A 25,872-nucleotide genomic window follows, 5' to 3' on the forward strand; every position below is an offset into this window, starting at 1 on the left:
GCTCGAGATGAATGAATATGAATCCGTCTGCTCAAGGAGAAATGGTCTGTGTGTCTCAGAAGCCTTGTACACCAACAGGCACATTGCCAATGCATACGTCATGATTCGTGATTGAATGGTGAAGCTGATGGGGATTTTCCTCCCTGGAAAATAGGGTCTGTCTCCTCCTGTACCATTTTTATTCCAAGGGAAACAAAGGATTTGATAGCCCCTAAACACAGTTATAGCATAGCTGGAGATTTCCAGCACTAATGTTACCAAACAGCTGGGCGGGGGACAGTGAGGGAAGTGCTCTGGCAACACAAGTCAGGGCGGCCATATAGACATCAAGTATGGTTTGGATTTGCTGAAGTACTGTCCCATGGGTAGAGACAGAAGCAGGAGGTGGTGGTGACAAACTGCCCCCTTAGACCCTGGGTTGAATGAAAGGATTAAACCAGACAGGCTTGCCCCAGCAAGCACCCCTTTGAAAGGGACTGTACGAGGAGCAGAAATGTGCCTCGTAGCATCATCCAAAACTGGGAGACACCCGATGGGTTAAAAAACTGCAAAACCACATGGGTTAAAAACAGACCACTAAGTGTATTGTTGAAAATTCCCATTCCTCCCCACACTGAAAAGAAAAAAAAGCCTCTATGGAAAGAAAATAATAACAAAATGAAATAAAATGCTGATTTTCATGAGAAGCATAATCTTACAGTCACTTCTGTGGATGGCACATACAAAAAGAAAACCTAAACCCAACAGAAACTTGCTTTTCTTTCTTTTTTTTTTTTTTTCCTTTTTCCAGCAGAAATGAAGAGAGAGACCACCCAGGAAAAGCAGATACTGAAGAAATAAATCAAAACCTGGAAGAAAAAAAAAAAAAAGCCAAGTTTAATTTTCTGAGAAAGAAGTAAAGATCTCCTAATTGGGACCAAGGCAGTGCAGCAAACTCCCTGCAACAAAAGTCCATGGGGTCAAAGTGGCATGGGGGATCAGCTGTGGGAGCTATGGACAGGAGACATCTGCTGGGGCTCCCCGGGCTGGTGCCTAGAGGAGCTAAATCCGGATTACCCCATCTCTGTCCCTGAGCACTGGATGGACTTTGGCATGGGAGAGGGCCAGGAATTTCTGGGATGTGGATGGGAACCACCCTACTTGGTGTATGACTGTAAAGAGGGAATCCAGGTGGGGAAAAGGTCAAATAGGGCATTGTTGGGTTTGAACGGCCCAAAGTGCTGTTGGTGCCACATCTCGCCTCCCCACTGAGGTGCCTGAGCCAAACAGTGTCTGCGGGTTTGAGACTGAGGACAAAAGCTTCCTCGGCTGCTCTGCTTCACCCTTTGGTAGAAGTCATCCTCTTCTGCATTCCCTTGGGAAACATTTGCCCTGAAGGCTGAGCGAGGAGAAACCTACCCTTAGTCTTCGGTCTTTGCCAGGACAGCTAGGATGGTGTTGTTTGGATCATACAGAGCCTGCAGTTTGGACCCCTCGCGGGTTTACACTGACCACCAAAGCTACACCTGCATGAACTTCCACCACCACCCTGGAAAGTGGCTGCCTGCCCGCGGCAGACATTGGCTCACACAGCCTCACTGCACGCACAGTGATTTTGCAGAGAAATTCCCCTTTTGTCGCAGTACAACCCGCTCTGATCTGCTGCTCGTTCTTTGATCCTGTAGCACAGTCAGCGCCAACAGAGGTAATTTGGGGAAAAACATTTCTTCCACAGGTGCAATCTGTTTTAGTTGATAGCACATACTCCTGAGACACTGGGGACTGCTTGATGCATGAGCAGGGTTTCCCACAGACCCAGCTGAAATGACAGCTAATACTTGCGTACTTGCAGGTGGTGGTGGGAAACCATGTGGATATTTAAATACATACACGTAGGTGCAGAGGCTGTAGTGTCAAAACAAACTTTTAAGCTACTTACTGCACTTTTATTTTTACACTTCCTTGGATAGCATAGCTAGCAGACCAGGAAACGTTATAATATAATTTCCAGGAATGTTTCTCTTCCAAGTTTTGTTTGGCTACACAGTACTGCTTCCAATTTCTACATCTCTTGAGGGATATACCAATTTCATGCTGTTTAACAGAGATTAATATTTCCCTCTTGGAATTATGAAAATTATTTTTTTAAAAGAATTATCTATATGAACATTTCCATTTGCACAGACCATTTCCTTAAAATGCCAGGAATGTGAGTTACTATTACCCAACTGTCCCTTTTATATCTAGTACCGAGTTTTGAGTTTTAGTTTGATTGAAACACTGTGGGTAAATGTTAAGAATGTTTCCTTTAGTAGGTATATTCTTACACCACCATTTGACACTATGGACAGTGCTCTGATGGGGCTGCACACAGTGACTTTCCAGAAGACAACTGAGAAGACTGCAAGCAGAGCATTCTCCCTCCCGGCTGAAGGCTGGGAAGAGCCCAAACCTGCCTTTGCCTTGCAGTAGTTCACTTAACCACTAGATGGCTTTGTGCACTGCCTAGCACAATCCAGAGCACTGCTCCTGGTGTCCAGGGCCTGGCTGATTTTGTAGCGAAGTTGCAAAGAGGCCTTCCTTTGTCCATTGCATGCTTTTTTTTTTTTATTTTTAACTTAGTAATTGCCTTGTGTCCAGGAAGAGCTGTAATTCCATGATACTGCCCACACATCCTGCACTGCCCCGGGTTATAGAAGTACTCCATGAATAGACAGAAGTAGTGGCCTGGGTGCTCCACAGGCACAACCCTCTGCCAAGTGTCACTGCATCCCTTCCACTATCTGTCACAAAGCATAGACAGAAGTGATGGCTCCCGACAGGCCTTTTCATAACATCTGCCCAGCTCCTAGCACAAGGCAGCTCTGTACACATATATGCAGCTCTCTCTCTTCACTGTCCGAGCAGGGTGCACACAAACGTGGAATTATCTGGTCTTTGCCCTCCTTCAAACTGTCCAACCCAACACATCATTGACTGCAAGGGAAGCCAGACAGAGCAAATAACGTGTTGGAAACTTTTATTCAGTAATCAGTCCTGCTGTGTGGGTAGCATCCCAGCAACTGGAACCCAAGTATGTAAAAATACTGAGTTTTCATAGTGAAAAACCACACCATATAAAATATTCCAGTATTGTCTCTTAAAACCATTATTTCAAGAAGACCCCTGTTTCAAAGGCAACATGCTTATTTATTTTGTTTGCTTTCTATTCTCAACCTCCCCCCGCTCAAAAAATGTTGAGACAGTAACCCTCCTTACCCCCACATGCTACCCGCAAATTCTGGGGAGGAGGAAGACACTAAATTGAAATCCCCCTTCTGATTTCCAAAGGTTTATTGACAAAATTTCTCCCAGTAGTGTCACGGGCCAAGATGACGTAGATTACAGTGACACCAAGCAGTCCTGATGTTCCCTGTATCGAAGGTAACCATGGTGCTACTGAACTCTGATCAGAGGCTCTGTCTCCCGGATGAGCCATTGAAGAGCTTCAAGCCGACCTTGCCTCTCCAGCTCTGCTCCAATTACTTCCCGGCACTTCTGATGATAGTCATTCACCCAGTTCAACTAGAGAAAGGGAGAGATGATATTCAGCATGAATGCAGAATAGCTGGTGCCTTTATAAGTTGTGTATAGCCAAAGACATTAGTAGGCCACTTTGAGATGGGCTGTTAGGCCAGGATGGGATCCTGTCCCAGAGACAGACCTCTAATACGTGGAAGTGACTTGTAAATTTGATGAGGGTAGGAACTGAAGCAATTAGTCCTGGCTTTTCAGAGGACCTAAGGTTCAGTTTAACTGACAAGTATTTAAAGTCTCTGCAAATCACTGCCTCCAACAAGTCAGAATAGCTACCTTGGCACAGTCTAGTAAATAGCTTTGCAAATTTGTAACTCTGAACAACGCAGTGATGAGATAGGAGTTAGCCTATTGATCTCAGCAGGTAACCTTAAGGCAGATGGATCTTGGTACTGTTCAGTCCTCTTCAGAAAAAGGAAATGCAAACTGGATTATCATTCAGAAACTGAGGATAGACTGAAGTAAAGTGGACAACATGGTAGAAAACCAGGATGAAATGTGCTATTGGTAGTGGGAAACCTAAACAGAAAGCTACAGTGTAAAGCTCTTCAGGAAATAAATACTGCTGAGCAAGTAGAATGTCTGCTCAGAGTCCATATGCACTGATAAATGTGGCATGGCTAAATGGGACTGACCATGAGTAGACACAGACGGCAACATGGGACAGTCATTAGTATAAGCTTCTGGGGAGACAGCATGGTAGTCTGACAGAAGCAAACGAAGGCAAGAGTAGGAAAGAAGACTACGTGTACCAGCAAATACCATATCAAAGGAACTACCAAAACAACATCACTAGTGTCCTTGCTGCCCTTATCAGAGTGATTTAGAAGGGAAGGACCTCTAGAGAAGTCATCGTCTACTCTCCCACTCAAAATTGGATCATTTAAAATTAAGTCTCATTCCTCAGGGCCGCTCTCTGAGTCTACCAGGTAGAGCAGAGGCGAGTGGCTCTTGTAAACAGAAATGTTTCTAGCATAAAGGCGGCACTGGAAACTTACTGTTTCACTTACCTCTTTTTGTGTCAGCAAACTAACATCAATCATTTTTGTCTGGATTGGAACCAGGGTTAAGGGTTCAAAAGTCAGGCTCCCTCTGTTTTTGAAATTGTACTGCAACAGAAACACAAATGGGGTTGCAAATTCTTAGAAACAGGTCTAGCAAGACCATACTCTTACGTCAACACCAGACAAAAAAAAAAGCCTTGTAGCATTCAGATGAGAAGGTAGCAACTTAACAGTATTTTTTTTCCCTCATATCAAGCAGAGAATCTCAATATAAACCACTGTCATTTCTTTCAGCGGTCACTTCATAAAGGCTATGTCCCAGGTCACAATTGCACGGAACTAGCCATATGGTCATTTCCAGTTCAGCATTTCTAAAAGCATAACCCAGACAGACCTGCAATTATAATGTCAAAATCTGTCTGTAGTTTTGGTTCTACGGCCAAGGGGGACTTTCTATCAGAGATAAAAACCCTGACTTGAGAAGATCAACCAGCAATGATTCCAAGGGGCTGCATTAAAGATGATTCTTGTCTTTGACACCCAGACAGAAAACATTTTAAAACAACTCTCACATACACGTTTCAACCTATGGAAACTGCACAAGCAGAACCGTCTTCTGTGTCCCCATTAACAGAGGAGACAGAGAATCAGCCTTCACCAAGGCAGGGTTTTGGAGAGCAGCAGACTTGAGTAGGATTCAACTATCTGCAGCATGATCCCACCTCCAGTTCCAGTACTCTAAGTTTTACAACCACTGACTCATGAAGAAAGGGGCATCTTCAGTAGGTCACTCACCTTGGTTTCAGCAGGGATCACAAGGACAACATTTTCTATTCGGATCCCAAAGGACCCATCTTCATAATACCCAGGCTCTGCAGAAACAGACAATAATTAACTAAGACACACAGAAACACTGTGCAAATACTTATTCCCTATGGCCAAACTTCCCCTTCATTGCTTTAGTTTGCTGAGGTCGCTAAACAATCTTGACATCAGGCACCCAGAGAAGCAAACAGATTTCTGCCTACTTAATCTGCACAGAAGCCCCGAGCAAGGTGACAGCAGAAGTTCTCAAAGAGAGGAGAAACCAGACAGCCCTCGAGCTCAGAGAGTCTCCTTCCGAGTCAAGAGAGGGCACCAAGTACATGTTCCAAGTACCAGAAACTCAGAAAATCTTCATCTCTTTATGAGAGGCAGGTAGGAAACCTCTCCCCTGAAGTTATCTTAAGAGGGTGTTCCCTGACTCCCTGAAAGAACTTAACAGCCCTGAAGGAATGCAAGTGTCTCAGCAGGCTGTTGATTTACTACTGGGAAAGTAAGGCATGTAACAATATAAAGAGCTGGCTCAAATAGCCCATAGCAAAGACAGAATTATCTCCTGGTGTCCATCTAGTTGAGTAGCCAGCTCTTCCACTGCAGGTAAAGGCAGCCTGACAGAGCTAGGATGGTCAGCAGCACAGCTCTGCTGAGGTTTGCACTGTACAGAAAAGGAAGCAGGCCTGCAGAACCCAACTGCAAAGATGCTTTACTGTGACAGCTAAAATCAGAGGGTCTTTACCCAGAAAGCTTAAACAATTAAAATAAACCAAGAAGGCAGAGTCAGAGCTTGTGATCCCATCCTCCCTTTCCACCACTGCCAGATTTATCCCCTCTGCATCTTAAGAGCTTGGTCCCTCCCCTTAAAAGCCAGACAGAATCATCAATGTTAAATACCATCAGAGACGATCATGCCAGCCTCCAAAGGTTCATCTGCAAAGGTTTTGTAGCTAATGCCACAAGGACCCTCATGTACGTTTAGGAAAGAACCAACTCCATGTCCTGTTCCATGCAGGTAATCCAAACCACAGTCCCACAAGGCAGAGCGAGCAAAGGAATCTAGAAGGTGACCTGCAAGCAAAGGGGAACAGACAAACATAGAAAGAAAACTTTATCGAGTCAGGCTTCCTCAGAGACTGATAGTCACGCTGAGGGCTCAAAACTAGAAAATGTGCAAAGAAAAATAAGAAAATTTAAAAGGAACAAAGAAAACAAATCATTGGCTTGTTGGAAGTTACAGGGCACACTTAGACTGCCATTCAAGTCCATTCTTATTCTAAGAAGCCCCTCTCCTTCCCAGGTTGCACAGCCTTTCTGTTTTGCTGCTTGCTCCACTGGGGTTTCCAGCAAAGAATCTGGTGTTTAAGTAGCGTATAGTGAATTCAGTATCTTTCTTAAAAAGTAGCTGTGCTAAGATAACTCAAAGTGGAAGATGTGATAATTGCATTTAGTGAACAAACCAGGTAGCCTTCTTGCCTGGATGCCCAGTCCCAGTCATTTCAGGCTGTTTCAGTCAGTGTAGAGGATTTCCATTGCCTGCATACAAACACCAAGTCCACATGTGCAAGTTCTGACACCCTCCAATTTCAGTTGGAGTTTCTCATGCCACTAGCCAGCTGCTTTTCCTTCACACACTCAAGAATGCAAACTGGACGTAATACTACAAAAAGGCATCTCAATATCAGGTTTAGGAGCTGGGAGAAAACAGCTTGCAACATGCACCAGCAGTGAATGCATATTACAGCTTCTCCTGCACAAAATCAAAACAGTCCCTCTGTGTGTCATTTTCCCATGCTGCTCACTGATAAGAGATTCCGCATTAATTGGAAGACAATTAGCCAGTTCTTTTGAAGCTGGAAAGTGACCTATCCCTTTGATAAGGCTGTGAGTAAAGCATAACGAACACAACCTCAGAGCACAAACAGGCCACGGGTGTATTACAGTGCCAGTGACTGATTAAAGTCACCATCACCCTAGAGCCATAGCACTCTGAACACCCTTCAGACTTCCCCCTCAAATTGTTTGGCGCTGGTTGCTGCTGAAAAAGAGAGAAAAATCAATAATCCAGAATCCAAAATGTTGTGTTGGAAACAGACACAGACAGTTACTCCAACATCTGCCTAACACATCTGGATCTGTCACTCATAATGCTGCTCTTAGACCACTTAATGGCTCTTCAGAGGTCACCACCGCCATGGTCAAGCACTCCAACTCACTGACCTACCTTTGGTTCCATTCGGGAAGATGGCTGCACTCACAGCTATGTGTCCCTTCAGGACATAGGTGAAGCATTCCTGCCAAAGAAACGTGTGCCATAAATAAGCAGGGAGAGACAAAACATTGTCCTTCCCAGGAACAGAAAGAAAGACTGCATCTTGTAGCAAATTGCAGAGGATCTGCAAAGACCTACTCATGCTCTCCTGTGACTGGCAATGCCAAAGCAAAGCATGAGCAGAAAGTTTAAATTGCTCTGAAGATCTTTTTCAGCTAATATGCAGAATGTGTCACAATCTCAGGCTGCAGGCTTAGCAGCAGGATTCATCTGACCTACACGATTCATTTTCTTTGTGGCTATAGCTTTACTTCCTGAGCATAGCCTACAGCGTATTTTCATTACTGAGCAAACTATAATGATGAAATGAGTGTTAATTAAAGAAACATTTTAAAATAAACAAAATTACATCGCTGAATTTCCAACACAGACCTTCTCAGAGCAGTCAGACTGGATTTTAACACATTACACTAGACACTAACCACTACTGCCGCCCTGCATTGGATACTGAGCTTTATGCTAAATGAAACTCCTATAACTCCCATGTTGGGCAACCAGTAATGGGTATCCACAGCCCACTGATTTTATTATCTCTTAGAGAAGACATGTCATTTAGTAGATGAGAGGTGTGCATTTTATGATATGAAAGCGTCATTCTCTAAATTGCTGGTGTTTTGAAAATCTGAAGTCTGACAGTCTCCTTTTCAATCTGCAAAATGCTGTCACTTTTATTAGTACAGAAATGATACCTGACAGATCCCTGTGACTATATATCAGTAAGGCACGTCACTAAATTTAGGCCATCATGGATTAAGCATCTCTAGTAAGGGTCAGATTGCAAAATACTGAGATACCAACTTACCTTTTCATAGGCTGATGGTGTGCCAAAATGCATTGTCCTGGTCACATCTGTTGTACCATCTCTTCCAGAAGCAAAGAAAGATGCAGGAAGCCAAGGAATGGGGGGTGGGAAAGAAAGATCAAAGTGAAAATGCACAGAAAACCCCATCAGACTGCAGAAAAACAGACTAATCATTGGGTAAGGTTATCCACTCTGTGCTACACAAAACTGATGCTATAAAAGTTCCCAATCTCAAAAATTCCTGAACACACACACGCATCCCTGATGTAACAATAATGATTTACAATTCAAAATGTTATCTTTCATCCATAAGGATCCCAAAGCTCTTTTCAAATTATAATCTAGACTGCTCATAAACATCAAGTTAATTTGAGGTTTAGCAGCTGGTACCTGCCCATTGAGAACAGGACAGAAAAGGCCAAATTTATTCTATCTGTACGAAAGGTGACTCATTAGCAGCTTAAAAATATATATTTATGCACAAATTACAGCCACCAGCTGAGAATGAAGTGTAAGTAGTTTTTGTGTCCTTTTCATCCTCAGGATGCTTTGTGCTACAAATTATCTATCATTTGGATACGGGTTAGTCTGAGACATTAGAAAACGGCTCGAAGTTCCTTATGCAAATATTATTTTGAGCCTGTTGTGAAAAACACAAAGGGTCTTGAAATAATGGGTTTCCTCTGAAGCACTCACTGCTGTGCCATCACTCCTCCCCAGCAAGCACTGGCCATGATCACAAAAGAACTCACGGTTTAACTTCCCAGCAGTGACAAGCTTAGCATCCCTGTGACAATGCTACCATAAGTGCCCTTGATGTCCAGCTTGCATTTTATTCAAATGGCTGCTTTTCATAGTGGCACTAAGGAAATCGTTAATTAGGCCATCAGGGGGGAAGGAGGGGAGAGGGATCTCATTGTAAAAGTCTTATCAAAGGATGTCTACATGGTTCATTTTCAAGGCTCTTCCTGACTGACAAAGCAAAAAGGCATAGCTCTAAAGACAAAGCTCATCTCAAAGGAGCAGCCAGGTCCATCTCGCATCTCTCTGAACAAACTACTTCTCATCTATTTACACTGGTTAAAAACACCCCTTCTTTCATTTTCCAAGGGGTCAGAGCTACACAATAAACATCTGCAGAGACTGAGGCTGCTGCCAAAAAAAAAAAGCACAGCAGAGAGTGAGTCAGACATGATGCCTTCCCAAAAACACAACTGAGACCGAGTAGCCACTGGGATAAGAAAACCTGCTCGAGTCTCTCTCTGGAAAGGCAGAGAATCCCACAAGGCAGTGCCGTCCTGCTCCTTTGCTCTGTCTTATCCTGACCTCAGCATCAGCCAGATCATTACCTTCTGCCCACATCCTTACTCAGCTTCGTAGGCAGCCTATGGCTAAACCTGGGAAGCCAGGCCTGCTCCCTACTCCCTGCAACTCTAACATGAATGTGCCAGTGAGCAGAGCTGCAACAGACGGAAACACGTGCCACCAGCTGAAGCATATCTACCATCACGCTGTCAATGGGATTCTGGGGAACGGCACTTTTGGATCTCACCTCCTACCCCAGGCAAGGCTAGTCAGCAGCCCTAGTCTGCTGCCCCAAGCCTAGCTCAGCACCTTCTGGCAGGGATCAGTCACCCAGTGACTGCGGGGTTATGAGGATAGCATCACACTATCATCACGCATACGTTAGCATCACACATACATCAATCTCCTTCCACAGGGATACAACAAGCAGGCTTTCTGTGAAATGGCACTGTAGTCAAAACCACACTTTGCCATGTTTGCCAGAGGAACTGCGAGCTGACCCTGCAGGGAGGTCACTAGGAGCAGAAGATGTAGCTGTTCAGCCCCATCCATCCCACTCACTTGTACTGCGCTCCCGAGTCCAGGAGGTAGATCTCGTTCACAGACAGTGTTCTGTTGGTCTCAGGAACTGGCCTGTTCAGTTAAAGACAAATGTTTTTGTTCCACCACCTTAAGGTCTCCAGCCCACATCTGCAGTCCAGAAGCCGTATTAAGTGCAAGCTTGGATGAGTCAGCTCTGATTTTTTGTGGCAGTGATAGAAATCCAACACATGCTCAAGCAGGGTTCATACTGAGGAATGTATTTTCTACAGTGCATAGCGCTAAAGTACAAAGAATAGCTTTGTTGCTTCCAGGAAAACCCTCAGCATCTGTTCCTGGACACACTGCAGAACAACTTGCACTTCATATTTGTCGGTCCAAGACTTCTACCCCCAAATAGCCCTTCTCTATGGCCCCTGGGCAGTTCAGCACCATAATACGTGCATGCTGCCAGCAGGAAGAGATCTTTGTTTAATGTGTGGAATAAAGTAAGATGGCAATCAACAGCGACTACATCTCCCTGGAGTGAGATCATATTCTGTTGTGATGCCACAAAAAGCTTGACAACTCATCCCAACTATGCTTGCTGAAGGATAAAAGAAGCAGCCACGTTTCTCTTACTTGTAGTGAATGATGGCTCCATTTGGACCTGTGCTTGATATAGTAGCAAAACTCAATTCAACGAAGTCTTTCTGTTGGCTGAAAGAAAAGATTGTGGTCAGTACAGCACGAGCAAGAAGAGCACACCAGGCACCTGCAGTGCCCCATCCTCAATTTCACTTCATCTTAGCCTTCCCTTAGCCTTGAAAGCCACCTGGGCAAGAAACACTTGAACAGAAGAATTGTACAGATCCAAATCCTGTTGACCCAACCGCATGGGAGCCTGCTTTCCACCTCCACCCTTTTCTTACTAGTAAGAAGTTCACCACCCAGACCACCCGGGGAAGAGATGTCCTGAACTATTTCTTTGTTACTTATTTACTTATAGACTTTTCTAGAGGTCCTGTTATATACAGACTGGACTATCTCCCAATACAAATGCTGCTCATTCTCCACCAGAAGAAGAAATCTAACTCTTCCATGAACTCTTGTGTGGTAAGAAAGCAGCCATCTCATATTTAAGTGTCCTAACCTGCAACATTCCTCTTTGCTGTCTTAGGAGGAAAGTGGGACCCAGTGGGCTGGGACTTGTACCTCCCAAGAGACCCAATTCTTCCCCAGCTCTTTCAAATGTTCAAAGAAATGCTGGAGTTATGGTTTATCCTCAGGTAAAATATATCTGTGAGTGAGCAGGATTTCTACAGAATAAGAAAGGATAAAAACGCCACCAAGAAAACACCCTCACAGGGGGATTTACATTTTACCTGCGAAACTCCTCTGCTTTGTCTGCAGCAATTATTTCTGTCACTGTTCCCTTTGGAACCTAGTGGACAAAGATGCAGGTTGAATTAGTACACTAACTAGCAAAGAAAATGCTATATGCCACAACACTAGCCCCCCCCCCCCCGAGTATTATGAAACCCAATCTTGAAGTGGCCTGTTTCCAGGTTTTCTGTCCTCATTCCTCAGTAATGAGGAACACAAACCCAGCCGTATTGCGCAGGGCGTGCGAGAAGCAGGAAGCAGAACTGGTCAGAGCAGGACTGCTGAACCTCGCCTAGGGAACAGCTGCTGCAGTATCTACTTCACTGAGATATGCACAGAGTAACATCTCAGAATGCAACATCTCCTCACATACACATCACAGTAAGTGTAAACAGTTCGCTCCATTTCAACAGCCCATGCTATTAGCAGAAATTCTATGCCTTTAATCTAGAGATGGAAGCAGTCGAAGGAAAAACAAAGCATGGATGTCAAATTTTAGGCATTTACTAAATCAAAACCTGCAACCCAGAGGGACTGAATCAACTTGCCCTGGACTGGACAGGAAAAGAGATAGGTCTCATAACCCCTCAGGCAGGTTTCTTGAGTTACTCAGACATGTAAAAAGGTACCTTCTGGAAGTCAAAACATTTCCATAGGTGAGTTCAATGGACTTAGATACGCAGTAGCACACAAGCAGCACAGCTCAGTGACTGCAACACCTGACATTCTGCACCTTCACTGTGTACTTCTAAACCAGAACAAACACGAGTAATTTCACTTTATCCCAGTTTTACTGCACATGGGCATGACCAAACCTCTCCATTCATAAACACCAAATCTGTTAATTCTGCCAGAAGATATTTCATTTTACTTTATGATTTGCACTAACAAACCAGCACAAGAGAGTATTAACACTACATTAAGTCTGTTCGCATCATTCCTCACCTGCTCTGGCTTTGGCCTGTGCAAAATAAGTGGGAGTGTTTTCAAAAAAAAAAAAAGTCTTAGGCCTTGGATGGAAGTATGATTGAACACACACACACCCCAGAAGAAAACCCATGTATTTCCCCATTTATATCAAAGGGGCTATAAAGAATATAAAAAAGTTCATGCTAATGACAAATTTTACTTAATAAGATTTCCAGCTTAAAAAAAGTAATACAATACCTCCTTTTCCAGCCAGTTAAAGAGCTCACACAGGGCAACAGCGTCTTTAACCTATGTTAAAATAGGCACAAGAAAAAGGAATTTTGAAGAAAAAAACTAAGTTTCAGTACAAACACTGTTTTTGATGCAAAGCAATTCAACCTGCAAGTTTCAGAAATACAAACTAAGAGGTAATCTGGTGTTTTCAGCTTTTGCATCCTGCAATTACTGCAAGCATTGGAAATGTACCAGGACAATTAAATAAGCGTTAATACAGGTTTTCTGCTGCGATGTATCTTACTCTGAAGAATTACCAAGTATTCAGCAAACACTAGCTTTATCCCACACATAATTTTCAGGTCTCTTTTACACACAAGATCTTGCATTTCAGCTCATGGGAGGTAACCGCGCAACACAGTTGGCCATGAACAGGGGAACAAGATCTCTGCACAGTACAAATATTTTTACTTCCCTTTAACTGACAGGGTAATAAAGCATTGAAGTAGGAAGTAGCAGATCCCAAGAAAATGGCAGCAAATAAGGGACAAGCCCAGAACTGCCAATGCTGCTTCAACTAGCACATTTGTCCTGTTGTGAAACCTGCTGCTTGGAATTTAACAGGAAATAAACAAAATCAAATTTCAGCCCTACCATGAACCTGTTTCACAGGCAACTTCTTTGCTTGAAAATGTGAAACATCCTGGGAAATCAGACTCATTTCCAAAGTGTCGTGATGAAGACACGAAAACGGAGTGCTTTGAGGACACAAGCTGCTTTTGAATATCTTGGCCTGTGTTTTGCACCATGTGTTGAAGAATTTCTCTATGTTCTTCAAGCCATGTTTATTCAAGTGATAATAATTTTAAGATTGCAGTGAGACCAGCAACAGAACTCGCAAAGGGGAGAGAAGATCCCTTTGAGGGTTCATATTCTAAATAACACTTCTCAAGCCTATGTGGTCTTCCAACAGAGCAAGCTTGGACCCTTATGTGATTAGAATGTTGTTCTTCACTCCAAGGGAACACTAAACAAGCAAAAAGCTGCTTCATCAGCAACAGTCATCCAACATTTTTAACCTGACGTCCAAATAAATATATTTTTTAATCCAAAATGCTAAAGCTAAAGGGAAAATTCAATTTATTACCCCGAACATAAAGCAAACCTCTTGCCACATGCAAGGAGGCTCTCAAGGCTTCACTTACATGTGCTCGTCTCATGCCTTCCGTTTCCGACGTGTTCTTCACAGCTTTTGCAATGCAGATGGGGGTATATGGGGTGAGGTATTGGTAAGCCTGCAGCAGAAGGACAGGGATTACTTGTGGATTAGTCAGACTACGTAATCCTACAGGTTTAATAACTCAGCCTGGCCACAATTCATACTTTGGCAGTCTCCCTCAACCTTCAGCGCTGTGAGATACTGGTTGCCAGTAGTCAGCTAAGTGTACCGGGGAATAAAGAGGAGAAACAGTCCCTGACTGAAGGAAAAACTGCCATCAGGGAAATCCAGGGAACTGAGGGGTCAACAGCATGTCACGAAGCAGGGTCAAGACTGGGTATCCTAAATATCGTATCAATATCTGAGCTAGGGGACTCCTGTTGGTTCTGTTCACTAAAGGCCCAGAGACAGCCAATGAGAACACCAATTCCAGGGACTCAGGCAGAACTCAAGCTGTGCAAACAGACCTAAAAAGTCACCTTGACTCGTTACCTGACTGTTAATCTCAGGCAGCAGCGAGCAAAGGGTATCCAGCCCAGATACCAAGCACTGGAATTGAACCTGGAGGACCCCTTAAGGGTCTGGCTCCTCCAGCACCGAGCACCACCACCTCTAATGATCAGCTCTGATAAATACTTCAACAGCCCAAGAAACATGAAAAGAAACAGTTTTACATGCTGTCCTCTTCTGAAAGCAGCTTACATCAGCAGTTTGAGACAAAGCTTTCCCACGCATTAAGAACTGGAAAGGAATCAGTTACTACCGTGCTTTCCCTAAACATCAGCTGTCCTTAAGCTAGCAGGAACTCTTGGCTGGTTCTCAGCACATCCTCAGAGATTCTCTGAGGTGACCCGTCCAAGCCATATCACAGTATGGAAGGAACAAGAGCAAAACCTTTTGCCCCCCAGGTCTCTGCTCTACCCATTATACACTGGGAGATGAGATGAGCACCTACGTAAGTAGGTAGAAGCACGCTGTCTTCCTGCTCTCAACACACCAGCATACAAATAAGCACCACTCAAACTTGTGGGAAAGGACTGCTGGACCCTCAGCAAAGACAGATTTCACACAAATCCTACAGGCTTATGGTTTCCAAATTCTTAACAACAGCAAGAGAGTTTCTTTACTTTATGCAGAAACTAAAGCACAGAAGAAGCCGCAGGAAAGTTCTCTCAGAGCCAGGACAAAACTTTTTAACAGTCAGACTCTGTATTAGATCGGCTTGTCTTTTACAGACACTGTCCGGTTCTATTACTCTCCTGTGAAAAGCATATTTACATGCAGTTGTAGGCAAACCTACAAAGGGTTTGCAGATCTGTGTTTAATAACGAACTGGAGTTTTACCAGTGTCAATATTTGTCTTTGATGTAGACAGGCAGTAGATGGACTTCCAGGACCAGGGTGCTTCAAACACCCCAGGCCAGTTGCTCAGCTGATGTGAGGGTGGTACAGAGATATTGAAAAACACCCAGCATGAAAACTGGGAAACCTCTGGCTCTGCCATTGATTTTCTAAATGGTCTTTAATCAAGATATTTCAGTCCTTCCCCTTCTGCCTTCTACTGCACAGAGCTCCTTGAGGCAGGGACTCTCCCTGTGCATACAGAGGGCAAGTAGCACTGTAATGACTTAGTATTAGACAAAACTTCCAGTGCTAAAGGGGTAAATAACATCACTACAACTCATTAAATTCCTTAATCTAGGCCAGACCTGCTATACTTGTCCATACGGACATTTATTTGCCCTGCACAAAGCAGCTACAGCAACTTGCCCAAACCAGGGTCAGTCCACTGACTCCAACTACAAAACCACACGGGGTTTTCTGCTCTGAAGGCAGAAGAGCAACAACTTACCCTGTACGCTCCACTGACTCTCTGCCTTCTGTCATACTGAACAAGAGGCAGTGGGCAGAATGACAGCATTTTGCATTCAGGTGCCATTTGCACCTAGAAATGGATTGATGGCGTCACAACATTTAACCCTACGCAGAAGCAAAAAGAGTGCCTGTCCTGCTCATGCACATGCCTTGTGTTTTTTTTTTTTTGTTGTTTTAATTTTTACTTTTTTTTTTTTTTACTAAATTAAAAAGAAAGACAAACTACATGCTTCCCTCAAGTCAGTGCAAAAGCACCGAGAGCCACATCCCATTTTAAAGGGTTGTGCTGGTTGCAACAGAACTTGCCAGACTGTTTTGGTTTTATCATCTGTCCTGACATACTAAGCACAATGAAGCTACCAAATTATATAACCAAGTGTCGCAACTGGAGAAAAATAATGGATGGCTCCTGCTATGCATTAGAGAGTTGGAGAGTTTAAAGAGTTTAGAGAAGTTTACCCAGAGATTTGTGCTGGCTGTTTGGATTCCTGTTCTGGGAATTTTGTCTTCTGGGAGACACAAAGCCGAGTCCACTCTTAAAATTCCTGCATACAGAAAAGGCCTTCAGGCCCCATGAGTTAGCTGTTGCCACATGCACAGCCATATCATACACGCACCTGCAGCACATCCATGCAGTACATGAAACAAGAAGAAAACTGGCTGCCTGATGGAGGCAGAAAGCTGGTGGTGGATGAATAACAGACTTGCAGCCAAAAATTTTGTACAATTTAGTTCTTCCTTCAGTGACCCCTTAACCTGAGCCCTGTGATTCTGAAGTAGCAAGCCTGGACTGTTAAATAACTCAGCACAAACGCAGACTGTGTTCAGTGTCTGGTCTTCAAAAGCAACATCTGGAAAATATCCACTGGAAAGCATCCTGGTTCCCTGCCACATTGCTGTGCAGTGTGTTCACACTCAGCATCTTTTGGGTACTAGCTGTCTCTGTAAACTGGATGATGTTCCAGAGAGAATGTGATCTGTACTAAACAAGAGATGTACACAAGATACATGGAAGCTGGCTTATCTGTCTGTAGTTGCTGCTGTGTCCTTCCCTGAGTATCTCCTTTCATGGCTACCAGAGTATCAGGTGCAAAGCAGGGCTCCAAACAGCCATGTTCAAGTACAAGGGTAAGATATAGCACGTAGAGCTCCACAAAAATCACTCTGATGCTACAACTGTCCCTTGGCAGATGCAATCACTGCATGGACAACCAGTGCCTGCAAGTTACTTGTCTCCTTACAAGGTTCCCTGCTGCAACAACTCTATCTCCCTGCTCCTTTTGTCTTCTATATGAGACATCACATATTGCCTCATAACCTCAAGCTACTGCAATAAATAAGGAGAACCATCTTCAGACACTCAGACCAAGCCCAGTGCTCCCTCCTGAAAGTCCAGCCCAACTTTTCTGCTGCAATTTCTGTATTTCCAGCTCTAACTGCTGGTCTGTGCAAGGCCGATGCTCCAGCCGTGGGCACGGTGACCCGAGTTCACCCTGCTCCCTCTCTCCCTCCCCTCTCTCACTATACTTGTCTTATCTTAAGCTGGCAATTCTTTGGGTAAATCAGCTTAGTGAGTTGGAAGGGCAGCTCCATCGAGAGCAACCCCAGGATTAAACAACGCCTCGATACCTCAGTACGGCTGGATCCCTTCCGCTCCAGCTCCAGCCTGTGGCACGCTTTGTGAAAGGGAAGCTGAGGCCAGCTGCCCTCATTACCACCATTCCTGACCATGCTCAACAAAGAGAAGAAAAGCCTTTTTCCTTGCCAAAGCCACAAACCTTGGGAACGGCCTCAGTCAGAGCGTAACTGGCTTTGTCACTGAGCCATACTTTCTCCTTGGGTGAGAGGCTTGCACCAACAGCCTGCAGCTCCGTCAGGATAGATCCGTAGGGCATCACTTGGATCTTAAACTCTGGCTCCAGGTTGGAGTCAAGCTGTAAGTGCTCCCTCACAGCTGGGTCCGTCATCCGGTCACCATCAATAAAGAGCCTGAGAAAGAAATACAACAGAGCAGTTTGGATGGGACCCCGTCCGACAGTAGTTGGAGTAAGGTACGGAAGGAGAAACCACGCTGTTCTGGTGTTCAGGGAGAAAGGAGTTTGTCAATTATGCTTCATACTTTGTTCTATACTGTTTTATCCACCAGCCTTCATACAGCTTAAATCCCGCTTTGAAATTATGATGTACCATCCTGCTGAGAAGAAAGGAGTTGATAGCGTTTTTGTTTGCACGACACGTTTGCAATGGCTGCATCCCATCACTGTGCTTCAAGCAAGAGAGTAACAGAAGCACACAATGGCCATTCCCTCATTTTTAAGAGTAACATCTCATAGTGGAAAATCTACTGTTAAGTACCACACTGTCCTCTCTTGCACTGACTGAGAAAGTTCAGCTCACCCTTCATATGCAACATGTACTCTCTCAGCCAGGTTTTACCCCAGACGCGTCTAACCAGCAGCTTGGAGATGCCCCTAAGACTCTTGTGCTTGCTGAAGCTCATTTTATGCAGCAGTAGCAGGAAAGTAGCCTTCTGTCCTAAATCAGCCCTGAAGCTTTACTGCATGGTCCCTGAAGTTCTGAGGTGACTCAATGACTCAGAGAGAGGTTTTCCAATGCCCAGGTCAGCGCTGGCTCTTACCCACGTTTCACCCCAGGCTCCAACAGCCCTCCACGTTATCTTAGGGTGACACCCATAGGGGTCAGTCGTCCTGCCCAGTGCAACCCAGCAAGTCAGCCGAGGTGCTGAGGGGCACAGCAGAGCTCTTGGCGGCCTCTCTAGCTCTGATCAGTGGAGGAAAGTAATTAATATCAAAGGCAAATGAGCTCAGAAGGGACATTAAAGCATCCGAGCGTGAAGTGTTTTTAAAAGACAAATGCTTTGCTGGAACGGATCTCCCACAGAAGAATGCATCTTGGGGGACAGAAGAGGGGAATATAAGCACCTGATTGTGTTCATTCCTATGACGGCGTACGCAAAAAACACGGGATTGTACTCAACATCAGAGCCTCGGAGGTTGAAAAGCCCTGGAAAATAAGAACGCCAAGAATCACAGTCCTGGTTCATCTTTTGCAACATTAAAGAAAGCCAAAAATAATCTCAGCAAAACACAGTCAAGCAATGAGTCGTCATGGGTGCAGGCCACGGGTCCAGCTCCCACCCAGCTGTTCCACATCCTGCTGCCTTTCTGGCAATCCTAATTTTTGCCAGGAGATGGCACCAGAACCGCAGTTTAAACACTGCCATCGAGCAAGGAAATTAGGGTTTAACTTCTAAAGGACAGCTGGCTTGGTAGAAAGCAGGTACAGGCAAAAAAAGATACGGACATGATAAAAAATGTATTATTTGCTCTTTCTAGTCTGTGCAGTACGATCAAAGCTCACTTCTCAACAACCAGAAGAGTTCAAAGTTACAAGAGGATATATCATTTAAATCCAAACTTTTTTTTTTGATAATTGAGGGAGAAGGGAAACAATAGGCAAGACCAAAATGCTCCTTTTTTGGCCTCTCATTTGGGTGCCTCCAACACCTCAGATTCAGGCTGCACAGTCTTAATTCCACCCCCCCCCCCCCCCCAAAGATTTAATTCCTCACAACTCCAGGCAAAATCAAGAGGGGAAGCAGATGTTCAGCATCTCCAAACTCATGATTTTAGGGTCAAATAAAAACCCCAGGGTATCCAATTAGCTGAAATGAGTTACTCAAGGCAATAACGCCAGCCAGCAGGACAGCTGGAAAAAGAACCAGCATGTCCTAAATCACAACCAAGACTGTATTCATCGAACTGTGCAAATTCTGCCACGAAAGTCAAACTAGAGTTTGATTCTCCCCAGGGGAGGAGTAGGTCACTTGAAAGCAGGAAAGAGCCACAAAGAACTCTTTACTGCATGAGTACAAATTTCCTCGCTTAGACTATTCCCAATGCAGTAAGGAGGTCTCCTTTGTGGCCCTCTCTTTCTGTCCCCAGAAACTTGTCTGAAGTTTAATACAGGAAATTGAATTAAATAGAATTAAAGAGACCTTCCCATTCCTCCCCCAGTTTAGGATAGGAAATCAGCCAGGTACCTGGCAATAAGCTTCTCTCATGACCTCCTCTGGTCTGTCTTAAAACCCTTGATTCATAACCTAGCTTGGCTTTGTTGAAGACATTTAATTTGAAACCACCTCAGGGCACCAATTTATCATTAATTTAATTGGAGATGCGCCTGAAAAGGTGAGACAATCTCTGCTCACACAGGCCTCCCCAGGGAGGAGTCATATTCACCACTCCCTGAAGTATTGCTTTCATGAAACAAACTCTGTGCTTAGTGCCCCAGATCCAGGAGAGCCCACAGGCCTCCGCAAGCTGGCTTCTCCCGGTGCCAGAGACTCTGTGCTTGCAGTGCTGGAGCTAGGAGAATGCCATTTTCATTTCTGCTTTGTCAGATCAGACATGAGGTACATGCATTAAGCAGCACACACCCTGCCAGTGCTACGTTCCCACTGCGCCGCTCTGTGCGCTGGGATGCACAAAGGATACACAAAACTAGCAGGAGTCCCAGAGGAACCACTGCTGTTTCTGGCTGTGCTCCCTCTTTACACACTGGGCTGGTAGCCAGGGCGTGCAGACCTAGTTACCCCAGGGCCCCAAACACAGGGAAGACCCTCTAACAGGACCCTTGGACCCTGGGTTGAAAAGATATGAAAACAACAGCTGAGCCCTGACATATTTGTTTTAATCAAAGCACTTGCCAAACAGCAGAGAGGTAAAGACTGACATAAAACCGTGTGACAATTCAGAGGATGACTGAATGCCATGTACCCCACCCTTGCCTTATGTACACAAAGCCACATGTTGCACTGCTTTGTTTGTGGCCCATCCTCCACAGCAGATAACAGCCTCCATCTTCCCATAGGGTGAAGCAGCTTCAGGGTACTTTAGAACCAGAAGACCTCACAGTCATTTTTACCCCTCTGGAAACTGCCTCAAGCTTCATGTAGAACTTTCCTTTACCTTTGCCTGTGCTGTTTTAAAAAGGTGGTTATTTGCTGCCTTTCCTAGGCCAGAAGCGTATCCAGGAGCTGTGCTGGTGTAAAAAGACAATGTGCAGAAATGCAGGCTCGCTGTTTCTGACCTGGTTCCTCAACTGCAGTTGATACAAGTTAATCGACATCTAACAAACATGTTGGCTGTCATGAGTGTCTCTCACCCTGGCAGCGTTCTTCCTTTCGAAAGCAGAGAGGACGCTTATTTTGTAGGAAGAACTGAGAAGGGCAATGCAAAGACTTACATGCTACTTCATCCAAGGCTGTTACCACAAACCACAGGACTTTCCTCTCAGCCATTTTTGAACGGAGGGCTACGATTTTGTCTCTCCAGCTAACCCCTGCAAAACACAATACAAAAGGCTACAGTCACCAACTTCACTGGGGATGATGGTGGAAACACGAACTGGATTTTGGAGGTACTCAAAGCACACTGTTTGTGCTCCTCAGTCCTGCCTAGTAACTGACACAAACCATCTCAAACAAGCTGCCCTCTCCAGATATCCATGAATTTGTTTCTAAATTATCCAGCCTCTAGAAAAGTTACATCAAGTTTCAAGAACAAAGAGGTCATTAGCTGAGGTCTGACCAACTTCAACCTAATCACAGCAGACCGTATTGGGCTCCAGTAGTGTTTTTCTCACTATCTTATAAGACAAAAGTAAAGGGAGGTAAGGCAGTATAAACGGTCCCCGTATTCTGGGAGTAAGACTTCTCACCTGTGTAACTCAGGTCCAGTGTGATAAGAGGCTTGCAGGGGCGCTGAGGACAGTCTGTCCAGATTGTATCTATCAGGTTTTCTTTGATAGGTACAAGATCGTGGCCAGCACTTCTCAAGACTTTGGACATCCTCTTCCATTGGTCTGACACAGGGAAGAGTCAAGAGTGAGTTTCAAAGAACACATACTGATTGAACAACAGCCCCATTCACTGGGGGGAAAATGGGAATCTGAGTCTCCTCCTTTCTGTACAGCCTCTCCTTCCCATAAGAAACAAAAAAAACAAAAGCTATTGCAACTTGAGTTCCACAGCCACAACAGGGCAGCAGCAGATCCAGAACCTTGTGGCCCAGCAGCCTCATGCTTCTGCTGAAACACTGCTCCAGTTGGGAGAGAGGAGTCACTAGAAGAAGCCACCCCAGAGACTGCCATAATGATGACGCTGTTTTTCACATAAGGTCACTGCAAGTCCAGCAAGTAGTTGCCACCTCTTGCATTTTGGAGTCAATGAGCTGCTGAGAAGCTCTCATGACACATGCCTGAAATCAAAATCTGACCTGTTTTGTATAATGGTTTAACTCCCCACCACTCCATCTGGACCAAAATACAGCAACATTTAGCTGCACATCACCACACAACAGCTTAGCCAGGGAAGCAAAGAAGCGAAAACTAGCTGCCCAACCCAGAGTTATAAAATAAAGTCAAACCAACCAGCTGGAATGATGAAAGGGTCCACTCCCACCTTCGAGCCTTCTGGGAGGACACTCACCAGCCAATCCTCCTGAGTCGGTGTATCTTTCAGACCTTCACAGATTAAAAAGTAAATAAAATATAGTAAGAAAAGGTTCGTAGAAGCAGTCATACCAAAACATTACTACACTACCCAAAATGCCAAGTCCAAGCTGATGCATCAGACATCATCTACCAATGCATGTCTAGACCCATGGACAAGAAGAACCACAGGACCCCTGGGCCCTAAAGCAGGAGAAGCAGCGTATCCAATATGTCCCTAAACTCCTGCATGATGGGGTATCCCTACTGCCCAAGCTGTACCATGGGCGAAGCAGCTTGTGCTTGTTGTTTGTTTTTCAGCGGAGCAGTACCCCAGCCTCCTGCGCACCCATTTTCATGAGAGTCCAGTTGTTATCCATTTGGTTTGCTGCTTGCAGGAAGTAGCGCCCATCTGTCCACATGGCTGCGTGCTGTTCCGTCACAATGGCAGTACCTAGGCAGGAAGGCAGAAAGATGTGGTTATTTAGAGGTTACTCAGAGTCGGTCTCTACCTGATTGTTGTCACACTAACACATACCGTGCATCCCCAGACCCCATCCCATCTTCTTACCGGGAGGAAGCCGGAGCTCATGCCACCCACAAGAAGCAGGTGTTACTAGGCTGGCCTAAGTGGGGATCACCCCCAGCTGCACCCCCTTTCCCAAATGTTACAGCTGCAGCAGAGATGGCTGAACAGGATCTATGAACATAAACCTCTGCTGATTGCAGGACCTGTCCTATTCCACTGACCCCAGACAGAGGGATGTAAACTGACCGTTGAGGCAGTGACATCTCAGCAGGGTACCCTCACTGCCTTGCCCATACAAAAAAAACAATAACAAAAAAAAAAACCACAAGTCTTGAGTCTCTGCATCTTGACTATACTCTCCCTTCACCTACATTCATGAACTGAAGCCCAGATTAGCAGAGCAGAGTTTCCAAAAGTGAATTGTTTTCTACTAAACTCCCACACACCCCATTTTAAGCTGCTTCAACCTGAAAAGATGTAAAGCAAAAGTGTCTTCCATCAGGAAACACAAGGTGAGTGAACCCTGAGTGAAACTTCACTGATTAACCAAATGCTAGGCTGGGAACGCAGACCTTCCAGGCACATAATGAGGGTCCAAAATAGACAGGAAGATTAAGAGGCGGCAATGTGGAAGGCATGACATTAATACAGGATCCAAATTATCTATTAGCATCAGCCCACAGCCCTCAGTTTATCACCTTCCACATGGGGGTCCCAGAGCAGTTCATAGGAACTGATGAACGGACCCTCCAAACACATAGGTAGCAGTATTTATTAAACCAATTTACAACTGGGGGAAAAAAAAGACCTAACTTTAGTCTAAGTAGACTAAAGTGACTTTCCAACAATCACACAGCAGAGATACATTATTTAGGGTACAGCTAGCATAAAAAATAGGTCTCTTGACACAGACCTATCCTACAGCCAAGAAAACATCCTGTCTCAGCAAGATAAGCAAACTTTTCCACAGAGTTCAGTTTCCAAATGCAGTGATTCTGGCCCTGGCTCTCTCTAAACAGAAGGGCTAGCTGAAGTCCATCTCTACTATTTACCCAACCCAAACAGGCCTTGTAAAATTCTATTCACACTGGCTCCACATCAAAAGAAACGAACGTAGGTTACAAGAACCGCATTAAACAGTTAACAGGATTTTACTTTATGGGCGGTTCATTCACGGGTCAAACATGTTCTGAAAACTTGTTATTGCGCTGATATTACATAATTCCAGTGGGCAGCCAAGACATAATTCTGCAGAGGCTGAGATGGGAAGAGAACAGTCCAAACAAGCTGGACAGTTTTCCATCCTGCCTCTATGCCATGAATGAGACCATTTCTTTATGGGGGAATTCTGGACGTTAGCAAGAACCCAAGTTCTGGAAAAGTACCTGCAGAGCCATCAAATCCAGAGATGAACGCCCGTCTGCAGTCACAGGGTGCAATGTACTCGCTCTGGAAAACAAAAGAGGCAGCAATTATTTATAGCAGCGGGGGAAAAAAAAAATCAGCTGACGACAAATACTTTGATAAGCTTCTTCTCCTAAAGGATGCCACGGAGAGAGAGAAATGAGTTAAAAAAGCCTCGGCTCTCCTTCCCCAGAACATTTAATCATCTGTGATTATACTGCATTTACGTCCAACTGGTTTGGGGGTTTTTGTATTTTTTTTTCCAAGCTGCAGCACTTTTCTCCCACAACTGTCTGTAAACACTGGAGTGCTTCAGAGTTTGCAGATGTTTATTTCACACTCAGCCTCCCCTTTAGGCAACAAACAAATGCCGCCTTTGAAGCTGCGATGTGAAAGGAAGAGAAATCAGAAGTGCCCCATGATCTTGTAGACCAGAGTAATCAGTGTATAAAACCTGCAAATTTCACTGTCTCCAATGAAGTCCCCTCACTGGGATTTATGAGGATTCCTTTAAGACTTTGTCTTCCACAATGACATTGAAGAAAAGTATTGAGATGGTAAAACTGTAAAGTCTTTAAGCCTTTACAAACTTTCACAAGGTGCTGACCCTCTCACTTCTTCCTTGCCTACTCAAAACCCAACTTCAGCAGAAACTATGGTTTTGCCAGTGAGTGAGAATCAAAAACTCCTCGTCCGTCCTCGTCCCAAACCCATCACAACCTGTTAGTGGGCGCTTCTGTCAGCAACATTACAGAAGAGCCTGAGAAGGCACAGATACCTGACAGTCATGGGGGCTGCCAAAATTAAAAGAATAGCCATACCTTGAAATGGCCCACACGTCATTTTTTAACGGGATCCCATTCTGGCAAGTTCGAAGCTTGGAACTGCTGAGCAGGTCTGTTCATTAACTAGCACAACTCAGCAGAACAGCACAATCCAGGCTGACAGCAGTGATGCTCAAATGGCAACCCCCCGAGATCTGTACCTTAGCAATGGTCTGAAACCAAAGAGGGTTCCTGTGCCCATAAAGCTTCTCTCCTCCCAGCTGTGCTGTGGACAGAGAAACACTTTGGGAAATGAGCTGAGAAACCACAGCCTGACTCTCAGGTGGCTTTGGTTCCTGCTGTGATAGGTACTGCATTTCCCTCTCTCTGACCACATCTATTTTCAAATCACCTGCTCATCAGAAAATCCTCCCTTCAAATCTACTCTTCTTCACTGTTCTCCTAAAGAAGGGACAGGGTTCAGAAGCACAGAAACGAGCAAGAAGCACAAACTGCAGCAGCTCCCGGTTACCCAGGACCAACACAGTTTATTTCTGCTTCCAACCACTCCACGGTCAAAAACCCTCCAGGGCAGCCACGTCTCTCCCCTCCCCGGAGAGGTCCTGGGCAGCAGCTACCGACCATTTCCCACTGACCTGATGAAACCGAGCCTTGGAATGACAAAACCCACAGTCCAAAGGAGGAT

At 44.8% G+C, this 25,872-nt stretch overlaps 1 protein-coding gene across 3 annotated transcripts in view; it reads right to left on the minus strand.

The window, feature by feature from the left end:
- Nucleotides 1-2,981: 2,981 nt before the first annotated feature.
- The window catches only part of XPNPEP1 (X-prolyl aminopeptidase 1), a 30,160-nt gene continuing 7,269 nt past the window's right edge, over nucleotides 2,982-25,872 (minus strand). For all 3 annotated transcript variants that reach the window (XM_083844431.1, XM_083844433.1, XM_083844432.1), the window contains 18 exons: nucleotides 24,384-24,447; nucleotides 22,819-22,923; nucleotides 22,410-22,502; nucleotides 21,699-21,842; nucleotides 21,225-21,320; nucleotides 18,899-18,980; nucleotides 17,735-17,945; nucleotides 14,068-14,157; nucleotides 12,887-12,937; nucleotides 11,719-11,777; nucleotides 10,976-11,053; nucleotides 10,376-10,447; nucleotides 8,510-8,570; nucleotides 7,600-7,669; nucleotides 6,273-6,446; nucleotides 5,355-5,431; nucleotides 4,566-4,664; nucleotides 2,982-3,543 (listed from right to left, as the gene is read on the minus strand). In XM_083844431.1, the coding sequence (XP_083700557.1) occupies nucleotides 3,415-3,543; nucleotides 4,566-4,664; nucleotides 5,355-5,431; nucleotides 6,273-6,446; nucleotides 7,600-7,669; nucleotides 8,510-8,570; nucleotides 10,376-10,447; nucleotides 10,976-11,053; nucleotides 11,719-11,777; nucleotides 12,887-12,937; nucleotides 14,068-14,157; nucleotides 17,735-17,945; nucleotides 18,899-18,980; nucleotides 21,225-21,320; nucleotides 21,699-21,842; nucleotides 22,410-22,502; nucleotides 22,819-22,923; nucleotides 24,384-24,447 (1,755 nt within the window). In that variant the 3' untranslated portion in view covers nucleotides 2,982-3,414. The remainder of the gene's footprint in view (nucleotides 3,544-4,565; nucleotides 4,665-5,354; nucleotides 5,432-6,272; nucleotides 6,447-7,599; nucleotides 7,670-8,509; nucleotides 8,571-10,375; nucleotides 10,448-10,975; nucleotides 11,054-11,718; nucleotides 11,778-12,886; nucleotides 12,938-14,067; nucleotides 14,158-17,734; nucleotides 17,946-18,898; nucleotides 18,981-21,224; nucleotides 21,321-21,698; nucleotides 21,843-22,409; nucleotides 22,503-22,818; nucleotides 22,924-24,383; nucleotides 24,448-25,872) is intronic.

Source organism: Anser anser (assembly GCF_964211835.1).
Source record: "Anser anser genome assembly, chromosome: 7".
NCBI classification, from domain to species: Eukaryota; Metazoa; Chordata; class Aves; order Anseriformes; family Anatidae; genus Anser; species Anser anser.